General features: G+C 60.3%; 5 protein-coding genes across 5 annotated transcripts; 3 read left to right on the top strand and 2 right to left on the bottom strand.

Moving 5' to 3' along the window:
• Positions 1–591: 591 nt before the first annotated feature.
• On the top strand, positions 592–2,046 carry F751_2670 (putative sugar phosphate/phosphate translocator; the record flags this gene model as incomplete). The annotated part of the gene is made up of 3 exons (XM_011401082.1): positions 592–750; positions 1,009–1,599; positions 1,810–2,046. 3 exons carry the CDS (start codon positions 592–594, stop codon positions 2,044–2,046), a joined length of 987 nt encoding a protein of 328 aa, XP_011399384.1.
• A 1,570-nt stretch (positions 2,047–3,616) lies between these two features.
• On the bottom strand, positions 3,617–4,548 carry F751_2669 (hypothetical protein; the record flags this gene model as incomplete). Its single annotated transcript, XM_011401081.1, has 2 exons — positions 3,617–4,428; positions 4,509–4,548. The coding sequence occupies 2 exons, from the start codon at positions 4,546–4,548 to the stop codon at positions 3,617–3,619; spliced, it is 852 nt and encodes a 283-aa protein (XP_011399383.1).
• A 675-nt stretch (positions 4,549–5,223) lies between these two features.
• Positions 5,224–8,251, bottom strand: F751_2668 (Zeaxanthin epoxidase, chloroplastic; the record flags this gene model as incomplete). The annotated part of the gene is made up of 8 exons (XM_011401080.1): positions 5,224–5,415; positions 5,578–6,279; positions 6,485–6,612; positions 6,725–6,892; positions 7,081–7,177; positions 7,390–7,566; positions 7,714–7,795; positions 7,944–8,251. The coding sequence occupies 8 exons, from the start codon at positions 8,249–8,251 to the stop codon at positions 5,224–5,226; spliced, it is 1,854 nt and encodes a 617-aa protein (XP_011399382.1).
• A 627-nt stretch (positions 8,252–8,878) lies between these two features.
• F751_2667 (Protein phosphatase 1 regulatory subunit pprA) lies at positions 8,879–10,630 on the top strand (the record flags this gene model as incomplete). Its single annotated transcript, XM_011401079.1, has 6 exons — positions 8,879–8,884; positions 8,981–9,136; positions 9,400–9,562; positions 9,708–9,831; positions 10,082–10,202; positions 10,343–10,630. The coding sequence occupies 6 exons, from the start codon at positions 8,879–8,881 to the stop codon at positions 10,628–10,630; spliced, it is 858 nt and encodes a 285-aa protein (XP_011399381.1).
• Positions 10,631–11,169: 539 nt separating this feature from the next.
• On the top strand, positions 11,170–14,598 carry F751_2666 (Vanillate O-demethylase oxygenase subunit; the record flags this gene model as incomplete). The annotated part of the gene is made up of 10 exons (XM_011401078.1): positions 11,170–11,199; positions 11,279–11,374; positions 11,500–11,570; positions 11,704–11,788; positions 11,981–12,250; positions 12,415–12,777; positions 13,058–13,288; positions 13,500–13,649; positions 13,923–14,212; positions 14,475–14,598. 10 exons carry the CDS (start codon positions 11,170–11,172, stop codon positions 14,596–14,598), a joined length of 1,710 nt encoding a protein of 569 aa, XP_011399380.1.
• Positions 14,599–16,600: the final 2,002 nt, after the last annotated feature.

Here is a 16,600-nt window from a genome sequence, read left to right as displayed (position 1 = left end):
CGGGTGACTTTGACATCTTCTTATTAAGACCTGTTTCCTTTTTGTGCGTCAACCAGCTCGTACCCACTCATTGGAGTGGCAGCGAACAGCCCTCCGTGGAGTGCGGATCCTCGACCCAAGTCGTTCTGGACGATACTTTGGAATCTATTGAGCATCATGGGGCAGAGGTGTCAGACCCACATTCTGGCAAGCTCTTCGCAGAGAATTATAGGAGACAAATTCATATACCACAAAAGTGCAATCAATTCATCGGGTGACTTTGACATCTTCTTATTAAGACCTGTTTCCTTTTTGTGCATCAACCATCTCGTACCCACTCATTGGAGTGGCAGCGAACAGCCCTCCGTGGAGTGCGGATCCTCGACCCAAGTCGTTCTGGACGACACTTTGGAATCTTGTTCTCTCTTCAGGATAGAGGCGGCGCGTCCTTGACTAGAGTCTGGCCGCGAGCCAGGCACGGCGGACATGACGGTCGAAACATCGACAGCGCCCCGGCCCCCACCCCCTCCTGCCTTTTCTTTCACGAAAGGAAGCTCACATGGAGAAGGAGACGGATCTCACATATTCGGCGGCACCAGTCCCCAAGCCCGCATGGTGGTGGCCGTTGCAGCCTCCCTGCTATGGATGACCATCTCCTCCTGGCTCATCCTCGTGAACAAAGCGCTGCTGTCTGGCGGCTTTCCCTACCCCATGGCCCTCTCGTCCCTGGGGATGCTGTTTAGTGGAGTCTGCAGCTACCTAGCATGCAGGGTGCGCTGGGTGGCTGTGCGCAGGGGGGGGTCCGGATCATGGTTGTCGTCTCCTCTGCGTCAGGATCCAATACAGCGCATGCCAACCCCAGTCCCCTTGGAGAGGGGTCCCGTATGGCCTTGTTGCAAAGATGGTCAGGGCGCCCACCGCCGCCCGCGGTGGTACTACCAAGTCCTGATGCGAACCATCCTGCTGCAGTGCCCACATTTATATATGCCTCTCAACCACCCCCTTACTCCCCTCTCTGCCTCGCCCCAGGTGTTCAAGGTGGTGGATGCCCGGCGCACCGTCACTCGGCGCTTCTACCTCACCGGCGTGATGCCGGTGGGGGCGCTGATGGCCCTGAACCTGCTGTGCGGAAACCTGGCCTACCTCTACCTCACCGTGGCTTTCATCCAGATCCTCAAGGCCTTCACCCCCGTCATCACCATGCTCGCCATGTTCTTGGCGGGACTGGAGACCCCCACCCGCCGCCTGGTGGCCGCCGTGGCGGGGATCGCGGTTGGCACCGCCGTCGCGGCTGCGGGGGAGGTGCGGCTGGACGTCCTGGGCGTAGCCATCATGATGCTGAGCGAGGTGTTCGAGGCGGTGCGCCTGGTCCTGACGCAGCGCCTGCTCCAGGGCATGCGGTTCCACCCCATCGAGGGGCTCATGTACCTGGCCCCCTCCTGCTTCCTCTGGCTGGGCCTGGGGTCCCTCCTCCTGGAGGCCCCGCGCATGGCACGCGCCGACGCGCTGGCCGTCGTCCAAGCCCAGCCCGCCACCTTTGTGCTGGCGGCCGTGCTGGGCTTTGGCGTGAACAGCCTGGCCTACATCGTCATCCAGGCCTCCTCCTCCCTGACGCTCAAGGTGATGGGTTGTGGGCGTGGGTGTTGGTGGAGGGGAGGAGATCGTGCAGGGGGATCAGTCGACGGCCTCGCAGTATGAGGAGGGAGCCTCGGTGCTGACTCCTAGTACCTGACACCAAGAGGTATCTGCGTGTTCGGGACGCCAAGCATGTCTTGAAGCCCAATCCTCCCCCTCCAGCCCCCTTCACCCCCCCCCTTCACCGCCCCGCAGGTCCTCGGCACCGTGAAGAACTCGGTGGTGGTGCTGCTCGGCGTCGCGCTCCTGGGTGAGAGGGTCACGCTGCTGCAGGGCGTGGGGTATGGCGGCTCTGTGGCGTCCTTCTGCTGGTACCAGCAGATCAAGATGCAGCAGGTGCATGGCAGGGCCCCCCCGCCACCGGAGGTGAACAGGACCAGGTCATCACAGGGGCCGCTCGCTTCCGAAACAAAGGCCACATTGGAGCCGTGATGGGAAACCGGGCGGCCCCAGGGCAGACAATCACCAAACTTGTCGCGATTCCTGATACTATCTTTTCCCAATGCTTTTGCAAATCCTTGTGACCACCTTGGTAGCACATGTTCTGTTACACCCTCATGCCGCGAAGGGTACCAGTGGCAGAGCCCTTGCACATCTTCACTGGGGCGGTTCCTCAAGGGGTCGACAAGAGTGACAGCCAGGCGGGGAAATGTAGGTTGCAACAAAGTCCCAGGCCGAGTCTACACCAGTTTTTGAAAGGTAAACCGAGGAAGACAAAGGAGATAGCAGCTGAGATGCTCAAAAGTATATCCTGAAGAGGGGAGTGTCATTCTCCTTCTCGAGAGGGTCGATGCTCCAGACGCACGCCTGGATGTCATTTGGTTCGTCAGCTCTGCAGATTCCGCTGAGCCCCACTGCTGTTGGAGGAGTCTTCTGCTTGGAGCTGCAAGTAGATTTTATATCGTCATATGAGAGGAATTTGCGACATGAACCTCAACGCATAAACTTTGCAGGGATGCTACCCTGTATGCCGTACAAGCACAGCGGGTATATCATCACAACCGCCAAAAATGCACCTCCTCATCACTTCCAAGGAAGAAACTCTCCAACTTCTCACGTCGGAAACTCAAACATGGAGAGCAGGTTTGCTGGTGGTGCCTGCGAAGCCTGCATCCCACTTCCACCTGCCTTAACAACCCCACTCTGCCTCCCTGCCGGTCCCTCCCTCGGTGGCTGAGGAGGCGGACTACAAGGGAATTAAGTGGTTACTTCCATAATATCGAGGTTGAATGAGGCGCTGGAACGAACGGAAACCAGGTGTCGCCATGCAGAGGTCAGGAAATACACCGCCTCCGTAGGAGCACCGACATACCGACACTATCTGGTCAAGCCCACCTGGCTACATCTGGCTTGGGGTCCTTCTTTTTACCCCAGAACATTTGGTTCTTTTAAGTTTTCTTGTTGGCCAGTTGACACGACAAAACCTGCCTATCTTTTTGGTGGACAGTCGTGCGAAGCACAGGAGATGCACGCCGAGACTGGGCTCGTCCCGTGGGTTTGTGGGAGGATGCCGAAGTAATACTGGTACCAGGACAAAACGATATCTATTGGTCGATGGAGCGAGTGTAGAATGAGTGTCTAAAGCGATCGCGTCCAGCAATCAGTATCCGACCAAGTGCCCGGTGGCAAGCGAGGAACAGCTTTGATGATTCGCGGAAGGCTGGCGAGCAAAACCGTAATGGTCTCGGTCCCCACCGACTCGCATCTTTGAAGGAGTGCTGACAGTCCATACATTCGGGATGGGAAGGAGCAGTGGATCACATTCAATTGCCTGGACGTAAATGTCTTTGTAGAAAGAACCTATCGCATACATGGCCGGCTCAGTGTGCAACGCTGAGGGACTGCCTTTCATTGCAGTGGGGCGCCAGCCCAACAGGCGAACACGCGGTCCACATGTGGTTTGAAGCTCACCAACATCCCCTGGTGCCCCGCGCACCGCCATGCAGTGCATCCGCCGACCTCCCATCCATTTGTGCCGTCTCATGGCTGCGCACCCCCCGCCTCAGGCCGCTTTGGAGGAGTAGGTGCTCTCAAAAATCTTGTCTGCGTTACCCACCTCAAACCCCTCGCGGCGGTGGTGCTCCTGGACCTGGTCCTCCGCCAGCCCCTGGAACTCGGGCAGGACCAGCCGCTCCGCGAACTCGATGTAGGAGGTGGGCACCAGCGCGGAGGCCCCGCAGGAGAAAGAAAACAGGCGCGCGTCGGCGCGCGTGGAGGCCTGGCGCAGCAGGCCGTCTGGGGACACCTTGACCGCGCCGCCCTCTGCGTTCAGCGCAAAGCCGGCGCCCTGCAGGCGGCCGATGAGGTCGTCCAGCCCCGCCACGTCCCGCATGGCATGCACAGAGAGCGTGGTGTGGTTCAGGGCCGCGCCGTTGGCGAGCACCCAGGCCCCGTACTCGCTCTCGGCGGCCACCGCCGCGTACTGCGCGCGGGAGGGTGCGGGCCAGGGCGTGCCGCCTCCCGCGGCGGCCAGCAGCGAGTGCCGCGCCAGCAGAGTGCGCGGCGTGGCGCCCAGCGTGGCGGCGATGGCCTCGCGTGCGGCGGCGTCCACCTCCCCCACCAGCAGCTCGGAGATGAAGATGCGGGGCAGGGAGGGGCAGGGCGGCGCGAACCAGCGCGCACGCAGCTTCTTGGCCGGGAAGCGCAGCTCGTCGCGCGCCCGCCAGCCCAGCTCCAGGAAGGTGGGCGCCAGCGAATCGATGCCCAGCCCAGGCACGCCCAGCGTGCGGAAGGCCAGGTGGTCGTACACCAGGTCGTCGTTGGGGTATTGCTCCGTCAGCATCTCCGCAGCAGCCAGGGAGGTGGGGTTCAGAGCTGGAAGGGGGTGGGGACGGGGTGGAGATGGGGGGGAAGGGAAGGGGTGCCGGAGCACAGCCCGCGAGTCCTGATCCCACAAAAGTTGCCAGCGAAGCTGTGATGATCCACTGCAATCATGGTAGTTCAGCAGGCACAATCAGCACGCTGGTGTGAAATCAGCCACCCTCCCGACACCCGTCAAACCCGCCACTAACCCCACACACCCCAGTAGGGTTCCAATAGCCCCTGGACAAAGGTATGGGCCAGTTCCAGGGTGTCTGCCGACTCCCTGTCCCCCACCCGATGGCCATTCGTGGCGAGCCCAATGCTAGATCCCGCACGAGCTGATCGCGGGGCCAATCGAGGGCCCAGCCTGGGAGTGCTCAGCAAGCTTCTCATAGGGCGGAGGAGGAAGGTCGACATAAGCTGCCCCGCCCCCGATCTGGCTGGGAGTGCCGCAGGAAATGACTGCACGCGTAGTCTGTTTTTCGGGTGTTGTATGAATGTCTACTGACGAGAGTGACAGGATTCATTGGCCCAGCATTTCGTCCAGGGAGGACACTGTTCTTCAGACCGGCACACGCTGCCCGGCCTCCGAAAGGCCACGTGAACCTCGAGATGTTTGAAAACCACACTCTTGTATATTACAGAATATTACCTTGGGGTGCGCCACAGTGTCCTGGAGCTTAACACGTTAAGAATACGCTTATTGGGAAAAGTGGGGGCCGTCATCATCTCTCTTTGACCAGCGGGGTTGTGAGTCCTTGTGGAAAAAGGTGGGGGGGGCGTCCAGGACCATCCGTTTCTGCAGCATCATACGCCCACCAGGGGCCTGTCCGTCTCCTGGCCATATGCGCTGCGGTCCACATCATCAGCCATGGATACATGCTGCAGCTTCACTCGGAAGGCGGGGCTGTCCTTTGCTGCACCCAGCCGGATGAGATCCCCGGGCTGGAGCCGGACGGGGACGTTTGGGACCAGCCGCCTGTCGTTCAGGAAGGTTCCCTGTGGGGGGATGCATGCGTGTCGAGGCGGGTGAGCAGAGCAGCCTTGGCAAAAGCAGCTCATCAGGAGAAGCCGGCACCTGATATGAGGGCATGGTCAGTCCCCTCACCGTCCCTACAGACCAGGGACAGGGTTCTTCATCCCCCACAAACACCACCTTACCTGGCCGCTGCCAAGGTCGGTCACGAGGTAGTCGCCCTCATGGCTCTGCACCCAGGCATGGCGGAGCGCTGCAGCGGGGTCTCTAACCCCCGCATCCCCGCCAGACCCCATGACAAGGCCATCGGCGCCCAGCCGGGTCCAGGGCTGGCCGGCGGCACCACTGCCCGCGCCGCTCCCCGCCCCATTGCCGGCGCAGCTCACCCCTTTCCCCGCCCCAGCTCCCGTGCCGGCCATGGGAGCCAGGACCCAGTGGGCCTTGGCGGCGCGCAGTAGGGCGGCGTCGTCCCGCAGCAGGGTGTCGAACTGGCCCGGCTCGAAGCCGGAGGGCCTGTCGCGGAGCATGCAGCGCGGCACACGCTCCGCGGAGGCCAGCGAGGACCCGTTCCCGCCCAGCACCCAGCCCAGCACCGCCGGCATGGAGGCCTTCATCACCACCTGACCCATGACACGGCCCGGGTGCGGAATGCGCCAGGCTGTCATGCGGCTCAGCGGGCCCAGGCCCTCGCCCAGGTACGCCTTGTAGGTGGAGGCCATGAAGGCCGCCATGCCCGCCATACCATGCACCACGGAGGAGCGCAGCATGCGCCGCAGCTGGTACTGCCTCAGGATGTGCGCCACGGAGCGGCTGCCGCTGGACCGCAGCTCCTGCACCATCTGGAAGCTATCCTCGATCGCCATGCCCCCTCCCTGACCCAGGTTGGGCTGCGCGCAAGAGGTGGGGAGATAGTTTGTGGGGGGGAGTCGGGGGGGTCCCAGATGCCGCTGTGGAAATGCTTGCCACTGCATATGGGGACCACTGCAGGGAGCTGAAGAGTCCTACCGATTGGAGCAGCCCCGCTGAGAGCACAGCGATCGCTTTGCATGTGTCCGGACACCAAACCCCATGCCATCACAGGCACAGCTGTACCTGCATGGCATGTGCCGAATCGCCCAGCAGAACCACTCGGCCCTTGTACCACGTCATGGTGGGGGGCCGGTCGAAGATGTCGCGCCGAAGAATGTCGTCCTCTCGAGTGGCCATGATGAGATCCGTCACTGTGCGGAAGAGAGGGGAACATACATGGAACCCAATCCGGGGTGCAAAGCCGAGAGGGCACACACGTACTCCCCCCTCATTCCCAACCCACCGCCTCCTTGCAGGTCTCACCGTTGTCAGACCAGGAGCCAAAGATACGCATGAGTCGTTCCTGGCGCTGACCTGGCGGGTCTGAGCCCCCCGCTGGCTCTTTGTGGAAGGCATACCACTGCATCTTGCCGCCGCCCACATCGCTGGACACAAAGTACTTGCCGTTGCCCAGGAACACCCGGTATCCCACTGCGGGGTACAGAGGTTTGTGGGTTAGGAGCTGCCACGCGAGGGGTGCAACTGCTGGGATGATAACTCAGTGACCATTCAGGCCGTCAGGCTATGATACCAGCTGCACAGCAGAAAGGACCTTGTCCTCAAAGAATCAAAGAGCCGACCCACACCCTCCATGCAGCACTGCCAAACCCGACACCCACCTGTATCAATGTCACCGGGGGTGAAATCAGCTATGCCAGTGTAGCACGTGTAGTTAGAGTAGTTTGGCTTGGAATCGCCTAGCAGCTTGGATCGGACCTGGACGGGGGAGGGAACAGAGCAGCACATCAGGATGCAGCACAGACCATGCTGGGCTCAAGGGGATTCGAATATTTGGGAAGCTGATTGACAGGCTCATTGAATCCCAGTGAACGGCAATCTGACGAAGCAGCGTCGGTGACAACAGTGAATGCTATAGGCTACACCACAGGACTGGGCGTAATAACCCCCATCCCCCCTGGCCAACCCACCTTTGACCAAATGCCGTCTGCCCCGACCAGCAAGTCCCCCTTCACCCGCCGTCCATCCGAAAGGATGGCAGTGACGTGACCCGCAGCATCCCGCTCGTCAATAAAGTCAACGACGTTGGCATTGTTTGAGATGGCATCAGGTCCGCCCAGCTCGCAGCATCGCTCGGCCAAGATCTCCTGTGCGTGTGGAAAGGAGCGTGGCAGACTGTGGATGGACAGCTCCCTCTGCAATTGCACCAAGAAGCAATCTGCAATCCGGTGCATCCTCAGTCACCTGCATGCTGGGTACCATCCTGGGCACGCAAGGGCGGCCCAGCATCTCACCTGCAATCTGGTCCGACTGATGACTCTAGTGACTGGCAGGCCGCGGCCCACAGCAGGGTGGAAGGTGTCAAACTTGACATACCTGAGAAGGAAAGGGGGAGAGTGATTGGGATGAAGACGACCTCCATTCCCTCTCACTGCACTGTGCTGCTTGCCGCTGTCTCCGCAAGCGAGGCAGTCTGGCATGCCATTCCTCGCCCCCCGGCCCCTGGGCACTCCAGCCCCCTCACCAGTCCCCTGTGATGCCGTCACAGAGTCCGTTGATCCTGTCCCCCGTGATGCAGCCCTCGTCCAGGATCCTCTGGCCCACATGCTCATCTAGGGCCTCCAGCGCTGCCAGCGCATTGCTCTGCAGCTGGATGGGTCCGCGGTACTTCCCCTCGCCACGAATGGCGGTCAGGTCACGCTCGAGGACCGTGACCCTGAATCCCGCCTTGAGCAGTCCCACGGCCAGCACTAGCCCGCCAATGCCAGCCCCGGCTATGATCACATGCATCGGATCTTGGGTCGCCGAGGCCTCGGCGACAGACGGGGTCATGGTGGCCCTCATGGCCCGCGTGAGGTTCCGTTTACGCGTGCAATGGTCTAACAAGGGCGCTAAATGCCGCGTAAACCTGTGCCGGGCACCATGTAGCCCACGAGGGAGCTTCGGTAGGCATGGGTGGGGCGACGTGCGGGTAGACGTGGTGGTTGTACTCGACGCCATGGGCAGGAAAGGCCTATCTCTAATCGTCTACCTAGTGCGTGTTACGCTGTACTAGGGTCACAATTGATGTAGTAAGCTCCATGAGACTCGCCGTGCCTTATCAGCGATTTGCAGGGGCGGGGGTTCCCATGCCAAATCTTCCCTGCAAGATTCTGCGCGGTTCGAGCATGGCGCCCCCGTGCCCCCGGCCCCCCCTGCTCGTGGATTCGCTAAATCTCCATACAGACGGTAGTCAGTGTATTGAGCAAGCGCCGCGAGAGCACCTTAATTCCACAATATCATTATTGCACTGGATTGTATCGTCCAAGCTCCGAAAAGCCAGTGACGCAGGACTCGTGTGTGCCGATGCAGGACGAGGTGGAGGGGCAATCCCAGCCAGATGCAGGGACCGTTCTATACGATCTAGATCTCACCAATGCCCACCTCCATTCATTGGATGAGGTGTCCTTGCCAAACACCATGCGGGTGGGTGGTGTGATGGGCCTGGAAATTGGAACCTGGCAGCCTCAGCCCAGCAACTTTTCTGTAGGCCTGTCCAGCCCCCTCGCCCACGCCATGCAGGTCTTGGATGCGACGGCCAACCGTCTGAAAAGCATAGAGGCTGCGCTACTGCGGCTGGACGGGCTCACGAAGCTGTGCCTGCGGCAGAACCTGCTGACCTCCGCAGAGGAAGTGGAGGCGCTGGCCTCCGCGCCCTGTGAGTTTGTAGGCTGGAGAGTGCAGGCTTTCAGTGACCTGTGGAACACAATGCAAGGTCTTGTGGAGACTTGTCGCTCAAAGATCAACGTACACCTCTGCAGGCTTGGAGGAGTTGGATCTCCGGGACAACCAATTCACACAGGTCGTGGTCTCCTCGGGGTGGGCTCCTCCGGTTTGAATTGGAGTGTGCCATGATGCCGCACCACCCCCATATCGCAGCCTTCCTCAAGAGAATCCTCCCTGATGTGCCCTGCTCTCCCTCTTCCTCACTTGCTGTGCAGGTCCCGAACTTCCGCGGCTTTTTCTCCTTGACAAACTTGGACATGTCTTACAACCAGTTTGTGAGCCTCGAGGCATTGTCCAGCCTGCCTGGGCCCAGGCTGACGCACCTGTACTGCGCTGCCAACAAGATCGCTTCCATGGAGGGCATCGCACACCTCGAAAGTGGGTGCATGGCACAGGGGGTGGCTGTCCTCATACTTCCCCGAAAGGGCCCATGCGAGGCATGCACGCCACCCAGGTGCATGCCTCGCTCCTTCACCAGCGACATCACAGGCTCAGCATGCCAGGATCCTCCCACTTGCGACAGGTCTGAGAGTCCTGGACCTTGGGAGCAACCGCTTGCGCTGCATTGAGGGGCTGGAAGGGATGTGCCTGCTGGACAGCTTGTGGCTGGGCCGGAATCGGATCACTCAGATCAATGGGCTGAGCAGGTGCGGGGCCAGGGGCCAGCGGGTGGTGTGCCGACTGGATGAATGCGGCCCCCCTCCGTGTCATGTTTTGAGACCATGTTTGCGGCCGGATGGCGCCGCGATACTAGAGCCCACCATGGGCTGGACGTGAGTGTGCCGGGATATCTGGACCCTGTGATGTACACCTCCTCCGGTCAGCCGTGCCCCTGCCTGAGTTTTCTCGGCAGCAAGCCGCCGCCCACACCTGCCACCTGCACCTCTCCCTGTGCAGTTTGAGCCGCCTCATCCGTCTGTCCCTGCAAAGCAACCGCCTGGCCAGGATATCAGGGTTGAGTGGGTGCACGGCACTCGAAGAGCTGTACCTAAGCCACAACGGGCTGACCACCCTGGAGGTGAGGCAACAAACATGCTGTGAAGAGGAGGTCTCGCTTACGGCCGGCATGAGTATCAATGTGCATGCCGCTCCCGCGAGCAGTTTCATGCTCATGCTGAGCGCTGCGGCAGCTGACACGTCACCCCCTGCCCGCCTCAGGGCCTTGAGGGCTTGGCCAACCTCCGCATCCTGGACGTGGCCAACAACAGACTGACATCCCTGGCCGGCCTCCAAGGCTTCCCCCAGCTCACCGACCTGTGGGCCAACGACAATCAGCTGGCGTCGCTCGACGAGGCAGGGGCGGAGCTGGAGCATGTCCGCGACAGCCTCACCTGCCTCTACCTGGGGGGTAATCCCTGCGCAAAAGAAACCCAGTATCGCCTGAGGCTGGAGCATACCCTGCCCAACTTGGAACAGCTGGACGATTCCGTGCTGAGGGGTGCGTGATGGGGGCCCCTGATGTAGAATAGGGGAGCTCCAGGCCACAGGCTGTGGGGTAGCCGCACGGAACCCGCGCGGAGGGTTTCGGAGAGGAAAGGAATGGCTTGGAATGTTGGAAATCGAAGGGACAGTCGAAGCTCGACGACAACAAAGAGAGCACACGACAAAACACCAAACAACAGATTAACTTTCGAGACCTTGCACAAAGAAACTGTGCTGTACGAAGGTGGCACTCTTTTTGCACTTTGCGAGAAGCAGTCGTGGTTGTGCCTCGGAACCCTTTTGTGAGGACAAGCCCGAGCCCGACAGCCGGTGTAAGGCAACATGCAGGTCACAATGCGTTTTCAGAGCGGTGTGGTGCCACATCGCGCTCCCCCGAGGCCTGCCAGTCTGCGATGCGGTACAGGTTTCAAAACGGCTTCGACGCCGTGCAGGAGGGCACGGGCCCCCAGACTGCCAGTCCAGGCGGCACTACACAAGCGCAGCTCGGAATCGGAGCTGGAGAGTGCGCATGGAAAGGCTTTGCAGCTGGTGCGTGTTGCTCGATGGTGACCATCCTGTACTGCTGTCGAGCGGTGATGCGGACGGGCAGCGACGAGGGTTGATGTGGACGCTTGTGCTCAGCCCCTCCGAATATGGTACCTCTGGTCACAGGTCGCCGACGTCCCCTTCCGGGAGCCGTTTGTGCGCTCGTTCCTACTCGGGATAGGCAGCGGCCTGCTGCTGGAAGGAGCCCATGTCCTCATGCAGGTGGGTGGGCAATGGCAGCCGGCGAGACCACCATGTCGCTAGCCAAGATTATTGCATACCACACGCACTCGATACTTCCCCGGGTTGCTCACAAGTTGAGCTGTCTTTTCATTTGTCACCCGCAGATGCTTGGAAGTCAGGACCTAGGTGCCTTTTCGTACTCCCCTGCCCTGGTGGCAGACCATATTCTGGCATTGTGAGTCGATGGGGGTGGAAGGAAGGTGTCTAGCATGAACAGATGGAGTCAGGTTGGCCCAGAATGTATTTGTTACTCGTGCTGCTGGCTGCAAGTGGTGTTGTTGACCGGGCTTCCCCTTGTCATCCTGCAGCACCAGCTGGTTTGGGCTGTATTTCCTGGAGGCAGCTGCCGTCCTCTCGGTGCTCAAGCGCTACAATGGTGATGAACAGGCAGCGGTGAGATGACGCTTCAGGGTGTTCTGCTCTGTCTGGTGTGAGTTGTGCTGAACCCTGGCCAGGTGATATTTTTAGCTCTTATTTTACGCCGATCTTTGGCGAGCGGCTAACTTTTTCCCATGCCCCTATTGTATAGCACCTCACACACACACGCAGTCAAACTAATGTGTCATCTCTTCTCCCTGTCTTCAGGCCAAGGACCTCGCAAACCTGTCCACCCTGCCAAAGCGCCTCATTCCCCGTCTGCCTTTCTTCTCCCGCGAATCCCGCTTCACCAAGCCCCTCCTTGCGTCGGCCTCTGAAGCCACTGGCACCAAGTCCACAGCGACAGTGGATGCTGAAGCGATGGTGGAGCCTGCCACCAAGCTTGCCACGAGCACCCTGGTGGAGCCCATGCCTCGGGGCGGGACGGTCGTCCGACCCCAGGGAGAAAACAGTGTGGTCAGAGCACCCCCGCGCAAAGTGAGCAGTGTTCCGGATTCGTGGGGCGCAACGTGTGTATGTTCCTGGTCTGTGTATCTGCTGTACACACCATGAGTCTGTCTCTGAAAACATTGCTTATCATCGCAATGTGTGGCTTGCTGTACCTCTCCTCACCCCGCCCCCTGCAACTCACCGCCTCGCAGCCGGCCACCTCTGTCCCCCTGCCCCGCGCGCCCTCCTCCGCCGAGGAAATGGCGGCGGGCGTGGCCAAACGTGCGCGCGAGCTGCGGGACCGAAGCGGCTACCTGAAGAACATGTGGTACGCGGTGGCCCTCTCCGCCAACGTCGGCAGCAAAGAGCCGGTGAAGGTGCAGCTGTGCGGGCGCGAGATGGTGCTCTTCCGCGACGCCACATCGGGGGATGTGCAGGCACTGGACAACGTGTGCCCCCACCGCGGCGCCCCGCTCTCCTCGGGCTGGCTGTCAGAGAAGGAGTCGGGGACGTGCGTGGTGTGCCCCTACCATGGCTGGGCCCTGGATGGGGCTGGGGCGCTCAAGGATGTGCCGGTGAGTGGCGGAGGGTTGTGAGGGGGGGCGCCGGGGTTTAAGGGGAGGGGGTGGAGAGGGGGACAGGAGGCGCTGGGGTAGGGGGATTAGGATAGCGGTGAGGGGATCTGCTGCTTCTGCTTCATGAGGGGTTTGTCCCGCCAGTCCATTGCGTGCCAGACTACACGAAATGGTCTCACAGTACATATGGAGTCCTCACAGCCTGCTCAGTGGCTTTGTCGGTGCCCCCTTTCCACTCTCCAAACAACCCTCGTCATGCCTCCGCCACCCTCATCCCCAGGCCGCCATGAACAAGGGCGAGTGGCCCAAGCGCTCGCTGATGAACGTGTACGACGTGGAGGAGAAGGGCGGCTTCGTCTGGCTCTTCTACGGCAGCCGCCGCATGCCCGTGAACGAGCGGCCACCCATCCCCTACATCCCCGAGCTGGACGACGGCGGCTGGCGCGCGGTGTATGAGGAAATGGAGTTCGAGTGCAACCACTTTGGCGTGTTTGAGAATGCCATCGACATGGTGGGTGGGCTGGATGCCTGATCTCCAGGGTGGGAGGGGTGGCACATGTTCTCGTTTCCAGTCTGCTGTGTGAATTTGTGGAGACTCCTTGTCCATCCCAGATGCCCATTCTCTTATGCATGATGAGCAAATTGTCGCCTCAGCCCAAGACCTTCCTGCCCCTCTCCTTCAACCTTCATCCCCTCCTCACATGTTTTCCGCCTGTGTGCAGGCACACATCCACTACCTGCACGGCGACTCGTTTGGGAACGCCGACGCGCCCGAGATCAAGGACATGCAGGTAGCCAGCGACGCCTATGGCATCACCGCCACCTTCACCATCACCAACAAGCCCGTGAATGCCTTTTGGTCCATGTTCCAGGTCCGCCGGGGAATGGGGACTTGGAGGGTTTGGCAGCATGGCAAACTGGGGTCCAGAAGCCGTAGCGCGGGCAGGCAGATGGCCGCAAGCGCTATTCCCATGCACGCAGAGAAGCCGTGTGTACGCAGCTTTCGCATTGCTGCTGGCTCATTGCGACTCAGGGTGGGGCAGGGATGCCTTTTCCGCACCCACCTGCTGCTGGCTGTCTCTTGCACGAAGGGGCACACGGAACCCCCCACCACCACCACCACACACATCACCACTACACCCCAGGTTCCGGAGGTGTTTGTGACGGCGCGCGTCTTCCTGCCCTCCACCTCCGTGGTGACCTTCACGCTGGGGGCGGGCCTGTCCTTCACCACCTTTGTCAACACCGTGCCCCTCACCGCCACGCGCTCCGTCAACCGCTTCGCCCTCATCCGCCGTCTGGCCTCCGACCGCACGGGCTTGTTCAACGCGCGCATCTGGGACGGCATGGCGCGCGACGCAATGCGCAAGATCCTGTCCGAGGACAAGGCCATGGTGGAGCAGCTGCGCTACGACCTCCTCCCCGCCGAGTACAGGTGGGCTGATTTTTGGTGTGGGGAGGAAAGGGAGGATGTGAAGTGGTGAAAGGGGTGACGACAGGGTGACGACATTGAATGCCAAGAGCAGGATCAGCGGTCTTGACTCATTGATGCGCTGGAGCATGCAGCGAGCTCCTCTGCCCATCTGGGGTCCTGAGTGCCTGACACTTTACACCACCTCGCATGCAGTATCATGTTAACATTGCATCACAAAGGATCATTCCAACAACCCCCACCATTTCCCTTCCCACTGCTGCAGCGTGCGGGCCGACCTGCCTCAGGTGGCCTTCCGCAAGCTCAGGCAGCAGTACGTCGACATGGGGTATGGACTGCCCACGGAGACGTTTGTACCCACACACACTGTGCCGGCAAACTTGGACTGAGCCGTGCGGGTCTTCGCCGGTCAAATATCATGCAATCGGCAGGTGGGGGTGCTGTAATGCGCGCCCCATCCCAAGTCGTCTGGGTTCCTTTGGAGCACCCCTGTGGCCTCCGACGCACAGCCCACACACACAAGTCCCCGCCATCTTCCCAGAATAATAATCTCGCCCACAGCCATCCTCACCCACCCTCCTGCGCGTGTGGAATGCTCCCATCCCACGCCCATGTACCATGCGTCACCAAAATCCCCTCTCAGTCTTTTCTCCATCACAGAAGCTTGTTCTCTTCTGGCCGAGGCAGCGCCCTCAGGGGCTCCTTGCCGTCGCTTTTCCCTCCAAAACGCACCGTCCCCCATTCTTAGAACACAGCTAGCCCTAGGCAGATGCCTAATCCCATATATAGAACGGACGATGATGCAACCCATGCCCCACTCTGCTGCATGCAGTGACCCCCCACATAATACACCCCCCCCCCCGGACTGTACCCACTACTGATGTGGCAGCCTGCTTGAGCATCACAAACAAACTCTGCCTGTCCCTTGCACCCGCGTTGAGCCGATCCATACGAAATTTAGTGCACAACTTTCCTCTTTGTAGCCCGTACGAAGGCACCTCTTATCCCATAACCTTTGGTTCCTGTGTTGCCCGATCGATACCTGTCCCGACTGGTGCCTCAAACTGTTTTCCCCCTGCATCTGAACCGGCCATATATGCATGCCGTGTGGTCATAGCCCTCCGTACCCCTGCCTTTCATACTGCGTGTAAGAGCTGATCCCCCTTATGCGGGCACAGCGTCGGCACAACTCAGATCAGCGCCATGGGGGGAGGTCTTGTCGTGGGTGATGCACCTCCCAAGCCGACAAGGATGACGGGCAGGGATTAATAATTGCCAGGGATGATCACGTAACGGTTTACCCATTGAGGGCTTCCCTGTGCTCGCGCTCCTGCAGTGAGGACCTGAGCAACACTCAAAGTACTAACCACGGCTGCCTCTACCTGTACAAAGACTGGGTCAGCTTCGTCCCTTACATCTCGGCGATGTTTTAATCTGTGAATCCTCCATCTGTACTGCTGTCCTTATGCAGGTCCTTCATCGCCTCGGCATGAGATGGACCGCAAATCTAGGATACAGGATTACTAGCTCGCAGCTATCAGGGTGCATGCGAGCCTGGTCGTCCATCCAAGCGGATCCCGCGACTCGCTTGCCGGCACTGCAGGTCGGGTGCATGGGGTGGCCGTGCTGGGATCTGCACGGAAACATTGGCTTGACCACGTCCCCCCAGCTTCTCATCTGCAGCGAAATTGGACAACCTTCAATCCTCAGCAGGCTTACAGATGTCTGAGAGCTCCACACCGCGCAACCTATCTGGTGGCGAGCTCTGCGGTGAGAGCCTGCGGTCATAGCCCTCCGTACCCCTGCCTTTCATACTGCGTGTAAGAGCTGATCCCCCTTATGCGGGCACAGCGTCGGCACAACTCAGATCAACGCCATTGGGGTAGGTCCTGTCGTGGGTGATGCACCTCCCAAGCCGACAAGGATGACGGGCAGGGATTAACAATTGCCAGGGATGATCACGTAACGGTTTACCCATTGAGGGCTTCCCTGTGCTCGCGCTCCTGCAGCGAGGACCTGAGCAACACTCAAAGTACCAATGACGGCTGCCTCTACCTGTACAAAGACTGGGTCAGCTTCGTCCCTTACATCTCGGCGATGTTTTAATCTGTGAATCCTCCATCTGGACTGCTGTCCTTATGCAGGTCCTTCATCGCCTCGGCATGAGATGGACCGCAAATCTAGGATACAAGATTACTAGCTCGCAGCTATCAGGGTGCATGCGCGCCGGGTCGTCCATCCAAGCGGATCCCGCGACTCGCTTGCCGGCACTGCAGGTCGGGTGCATGGGGTGGCCGTGCTGGGATCTGCACGGAAACATTGGCTTGACCACGTCCCCCAAGCTTCTCATCTGCAGCGAAATGGACAACCTTCAATCCTCAGCAGGCTTAC

Source organism: Auxenochlorella protothecoides, assembly GCF_000733215.1.
Source record: "Auxenochlorella protothecoides strain 0710 unplaced genomic scaffold scaffold25, whole genome shotgun sequence".
Classification (NCBI taxonomy): Eukaryota; Viridiplantae; Chlorophyta; class Trebouxiophyceae; order Chlorellales; family Chlorellaceae; genus Auxenochlorella; species Auxenochlorella protothecoides.
The sequence above is the reverse complement of the archived record's forward strand: the minus strand, read 5'-3'. Positions and strand labels throughout refer to the sequence as shown.